The sequence below is a fragment of the Acanthisitta chloris genome, unplaced genomic scaffold (assembly GCF_000695815.1).
Source record: "Acanthisitta chloris isolate BGI_N310 unplaced genomic scaffold, ASM69581v1 scaffold19102, whole genome shotgun sequence".
NCBI lineage: Eukaryota > Metazoa > Chordata > Aves > Passeriformes > Acanthisittidae > Acanthisitta > Acanthisitta chloris.
In genome coordinates, this window is record NW_008658993.1 from 1 (window position 1) to 5,455 (window position 5,455).

Sequence of the window (5,455 nt, forward strand, 5' to 3'; positions counted from 1 at the left end):
CTCAGGGATGCACAGGTGAGCTCAGAGTTGCACAGGTACAGGCCAGGATGGGACTAGCCAGCCAGTTCCACCCTCCTGACCCCCCTTTCTCCCGCAGGTGCAGCCATGGTGTCGGGCAAGCAGCTGGCAGACATGGGCTACAAGGCTTTCTCGGGCTCCATGATGCTGCTGACGCTCTACGGGGGTTACCTGTGCTCCGTGCGCGCCTATCACCTGCTCCAGCGCCGCCGCGAGCGCCAGGCAGCGCCAGGCCCCGACAGCTGAGCCTCCCCGGGCTGGGGGAGGGATGTGGAGAACAATAAATCCCACCTGGAAGTGGCCACTGTGGTGTGTGGTGTCCCCTGGGCACGGTCGGGCTGGGAGGGACCGGGAGGGTCAGAGTTCCAGCAGGGACACGTCGCTCTAGTGCATCCTCTGCTTGTCCCAGTTCAACCCAAACCAGGGAGAAAGCAGGAGGAAAGAGCATCCAGGTCCTCCCCCACCTCAGCCTGGGATTCACAGGCAGCTCCAGCTAAAGGGAAGATGAAGAAGCTGCTGATTCTCACGCCCTAAATTTCCTCACAGGAACAAAACTCTTGCAATAGAGACTCTGGAGAGCTCTCTTCCCCTCCCCTCTCCCTGCCCCTGTGCAGGACTCCAGGCCTGAAAGGAATTCTGTCCACACTGAGATTTATTGAAGGATTTCTGTTGGCTTCAATCAGCCTCTGAGTCACATCCACAGGTGTTTGGCTCAGCTGTTTGTCCCACAGGTAACGCTCATCTCACCCTGCTGGGGGAAAATATCTTCTCAGGCTCCATCAGGGGTTTCTCCCTGTTCCCAGAGGAGCCCAAGCAGCTCCAGCAAGGTGAGGATTGTGCTCCAAAGGAGGAAGACTGAGAAAACACCGTTCTCCTCCCAAATCTCACCTGTGTTTGACCCAATCCAAGCCCCAAAAAGTCCTCAGGAGCTGTTTCTTGGCAGATAACCACATCAGCCCAAGTGTCTGAAGCATCTTTTAATCAGAGATAAGAGTAAACAATAGTATAAAATGGTAACAACTCAAGAAGTTTCCAAAATTCTGCTCCTGACTGACCCTTCCATTGCCCCCAAGTACCATTGAGTTAAAAAAACAGACAAGCCCTGGGTCCCTCCACAGCTGCCCCAGCAGAGCAGCAACATTCACTTCTGTCTTGGGAGTACAGGACCAAAAACATCTTTTCTGGAGAGCTGAACCAGCCCCTCAGTCCTGCTCCACCCTCCAGTCCCAGTACAGCCAACTGGATCCAGTAGATCTGGGGAAAAACTGTCTCCAAAACCACAATATGCAACAGGAAAAAAACCCAACACGCAATTTAATAGGCCTGGATTGTGCTGGTTGACTCAGGGGCAATGACCCACCCCCCTCCCCCCTGGCAGAAGGCTGTGGGTGACACTTCAGAGGGGTTTGCAGCACCAAAAGAGGCAGCAGACGCTCCCTGGTCCCTGGTGGCAGCAGAGAGGAGCAGCTGTGGCCTCCTCAGCACCCCTGGCGAGGCAGAACAGCAGTTCTGGTGCAGCACAGTTCCAAGAGAAGAGTCTCTGCCTCACCCAGGGCAGTCTGGACGTGGAACCTGTGTTCTCCATGCCCTGAAGTGGCTTCTGGAGTGCGTGAAGAGCTGCTGCCCCTGCCCAGGGCGAACTGTCGCCGAGCGCCGCCATCCAAACCTGCTCTGCCTTGAGTTGATCCCAGTAAAAACCAGTTTGTCACAAGAAGACACCTCTGCAAACATCAACAGGACTCGGATTGAAGTACAAAATGGCTTGAAGTGAAACCTGCAGCTCAGTTTTTGGGGTGGTTTTTTTTCTGCCCTGGTCGGTGGCTTCATCCCTTCTGCTGTGCAAAGCCTCTGACTGCTCAGGGTCTGCTGGAGGTGTCTGGGGAAAGGGTTCTTGATTAAAGATCACTTGGGAATGTGGAGCTCAACACAGCTAGATATTGAAAGAGAAGTTCCTGTCTGCTCAAGGCCAGCCAGGGCCTTACTCCTCTCCTGTCCACTGGCCACCAGCCACGTGGCCGTTGCTGCGGTTGGAGCCGTTGCTGGAGCTGCTGCAAACTCCTTTTGTGCTGTTGGAGGTCACATCCTCCTCCTCAGAGCTGCTCTCCACGTCACTGCGGTCGTCCTTGGACACCTGAGCATTGGGGAGGTCACAGGGACAGTGGCAGAGGGGAAGGGGAGTTGAAAGATGGACAAGAAACAGCAGTTAGAAGGTTGTGTTGATGTATTAAGCACCTTCAGGCACATCTACCTCCTCCTCTGGAGCCTCAAGCAGCTCAAGCTCCCAAGGAGGAGCCTCAACCAGCTCAAGCTCCCAAGAAGGAGCTTGAATCAGCTTAAGCTTCCAAAGAGGAGCTTGAAGCAGCTTAAGCTTCCAAAGAGGAGCTTGAAGCAGCTCAAGCTTCCAAAGAGAAGCTTGAAGCACCTCAAGCTCCCAAGGAGGAGCCTCAAGGAGCTCAAGCTCTCAAGAAGCTTGAACCAGCTCAAGCTTCCAAGGAGAAGCCTCAAGCAGCTCAAGTACTCAAGAAGCAGCTTGAACCAGCTCAAGCTCCCAAGGAGGAGCTTGAATCAGCTCAAGTTTCCACAGAGGAGCTTGAATCAGCTCAAGCTCCCAAGGAGGAGCCTGAATGAGCTCAGGCACCTAAGCAGGAGCCTCTCATCACATGAGGGACAAGGCACAGCCACTGGAAATGACAGTTTGGAGAGCTGAGTCCCATTTTCCAAACACTCTGTACAAAGCACTTCACTGCTGCTCTCCCCAGAGCAGAGGACACTGCAGATCTGGGGCTGTCCTTGGTCTCCAAGAGCTCCTCTCCAGGCTGCCTAAAGGCCATTTGTCCAAACAATTTGGTTTGAATCACAAGTTTCACAAGCATCAGTGACTCTGGTGGCCAAAGCCAGGAGTGTATCAGCTAGAGAGAGAACATTTTGTCCCACAGGGAGTGGCTTTGGTACTGTATGTCTCACATCTCTGCCCACACACAGCACCTCCTGATCCCAACCCTGTGCCTCAGCCAGGACACCCCTCCAGGAGCCTGTGTGGAGAGCAGACTGAGGACAAAGGCACTGGCTGACCCAGCAAACACCCACTGGGAAGAGGAGAGATCCAGATCTGCTTCCAGGGTGATGTCCTGGTTCAGGGATTGCTGCAAATCCAACTGAGTTTGATGGGATGTGGGATTTGAACCTTTCCAGGAACACAACCTCCCAGAGCCAGCAGGGGAAGGCAAAGCTCAGTCCTAGCTGCAAACACACCTTGGGTGGTGGTAGGTGCCAGAGCCAAACCAGTTCTGAGCAGGGCCTGGTGTGGCCTGTGCTCCTTACAGCCCTGGTCTGCTCCCTGTGCCAGCTCTGGCTCACAGCTTCCCAAATATTCCAGGATTCCAGGAAGTGCTGGAGCTGCAGGGAAGGCCTGGCAGGGAGCCAGGTGTGGAGTTAATGATCTCCAGGATGGCTCTGCCAGGCCCTGGGGGATGTCCTGGGCTTAGCTGTTGCCAGAACTTTTGCTATCTTTCCCCATTCTCCTGCTCTGTTGGAAGTTCAAAGGGTCACTGGAAGGAAGTAGAAATCCCTGGAAGTTTTTCCCATTTTGGGGGGGATAAATGGCTGTTTGAGTCCTGTTTGCACAAGGCACCTCAGTCCTCCCATCCTCTCGCCCTCAGTGTGATGCTGAGGAGAAGGAACCACAGGAACCAGTCAGTGTCTGTGGGTGTGCAAAAGCAGAAGGTGAAGGTCATGCAGGTGACAGCAGGTAAGGACAGACCCCAGGACTCTGCTCTGACCTTTGGAAAGAATTGTATTTGGCACTTTGTCAGGATCAGGGAGAGAAGGAGAAGGCACCAAAGCCCCAAGAGCAGAGCTCTGCTGTTGTCTTGGCCTCACCACAGATGTGTTTCAGTGAGCAAACAGAACCACAGGTCACACTTACATGCAAAGGGTGAAAGTGTCCAGCTCCAATCTGGCACAGAGAAAAGGAGAAAAGAATGAAGGAGACAGAGCTTAGAGTCCTTTCTCTGGCTAGGTCACCTGGACAGGAGAGAACCAAGGCAAGGAGAAAGGTGTAGGCCTCAGGATACAGAACAGCTGCAGAGACAGAAAACCAGGAATTTGCAGTGGCAGCTGTGGGGAACAGATGAAGAGCTCAGCCCCAGATCTGCCTTCCCCCACAGCCACCATATAAACACTGCTCAAGGTCACATTCCACGTGGAGGAGCAGCTGAAGGCAAACACAGAGTGACACGGAGCTGTGAGAGAAACTCAGATCACACCACCACCACCTCACTGAAAAAAAAACCAAAACATTTGGGCTACATCAGCTCTGCATGCCCAGGACAGAGGAAGCTTCTCTGTGCACCCCTAGCAACTCACACCTGCAGAGCAAGCAAGGTAGGAAACTGTTCCTGTGCAACTCCTGATGCCAATCCCTGCAGAAGCTCCAGGGAGGCTCCAGTTTGTCAGGGTTCCTCCCAGAGCTGCCAGCAGAGAGGCCCCAGAGCCACCCTGGCCCTTACCTTGCCGCGCACCAGGGCCTTGGAGGCCGTGCGGATGATGAGGTAAGACCAGAAGATATGCAAGACCTGTAAGGTCACCAGGAGCCCATTGAAGAGCCACCAGGAGGGGTAAGGACCGATGAGCTCCCAGCTCTCAAACAGGGTCGTGTTGAGAATCCTGCAAGAGAGGCAGAGAGGTGTCTCAGAGGGGCTGGGGGTGAGGGCTGGGCTGGCTCAGCGCTCCCAGCTCGGCGTGGAGGTGCCAGGCCAGACCCAGGGCAGTCTGTGTCTCAGTCAGCAGCTGCTGCTTGGCTCCTGCCACAGTCAGGAGACAGATCTGAGCTCACTGGAACTGAGCAGCAAACAGGAGAACATGTCAACGTGCTGCAGTTATGGATCTGCTGCCAATTCCCTTCTCCAGAGCAGAAACATTTGGAGCAGCTTCTCAGGAAGTGATGTCAGGCAGCACTGGTCACCAAATATCCCTTAACACCTTCCTGCTTGGGCTGTCCTCACCCTAAACTCAGGTAAAAACGGTGTGGGCACAGCCCCAGGGCAGGGATTGTCCTCTGTGCTGGCACTGGGGAGGCACTTCCAGTGCTGTGTCCAGTTCTGGACCCTCTCTGAGTGGGCTGGAGGTGTCCAGGGAAGGGAATGGAGCTGGGAAGAGGCTGGAGCACAGGGAGAAGGGGCTGCAGAACTTCTAAGAAGCAGCTGAAGGATCTGGGAAGGCTCAGCCTGGAGAAAAGGAAGCTCAGAGGGACCTTCTGCTCCCCACAATTCCCTGCCAGGAGGTGCAGCCCAGTGGGGTCAGGCTCTGCTCCCGGGGAACAACAGGACAAGGGGAAACAGCCTCAAGCTGCACCAGGAAAGGTTCAGGTTGGACATCAGGAGGAATTTCTCCATGGAAAGGGCTGTCAGGCATTGGAAGGGGCTGTCAGGGGGGGGGG

At 54.8% G+C, this 5,455-nt stretch overlaps 2 protein-coding genes across 2 annotated transcripts in view; one reads left to right on the forward strand and one right to left on the reverse strand.

The window, feature by feature from the left end:
* The first annotated feature begins 105 nt into the window (after window positions 1-105).
* On the forward strand, window positions 106-264 carry LOC103797039 (cytochrome c oxidase assembly protein COX14). The gene has a single exon (XM_009069234.1). The coding sequence runs from the start codon at window positions 106-108 to the stop codon at window positions 262-264; it is 159 nt and encodes a 52-aa protein (XP_009067482.1).
* A 1,732-nt stretch (window positions 265-1,996) lies between these two features.
* CERS5 (ceramide synthase 5) overlaps window positions 1,997-5,455 on the reverse strand; it is a gene marked incomplete at its 5' end in the record, with an annotated part of 7,118 nt that continues 3,659 nt past the window's right edge. Inside the window, 2 exons of the mRNA XM_009069235.1 lie at window positions 1,997-2,149; window positions 4,527-4,683. Coding sequence (XP_009067483.1) covers window positions 1,997-2,149; window positions 4,527-4,683 — 310 coding nt within the window. The remainder of the gene's footprint in view (window positions 2,150-4,526; window positions 4,684-5,455) is intronic.

Coding starts and splice junctions, on each gene's coding strand:
- LOC103797039 (XM_009069234.1), top strand. CDS start 106: ATGGTGTCGGGCAAGCAGCTGGCAGACATGGGCTACAAGGCTTTCTCG.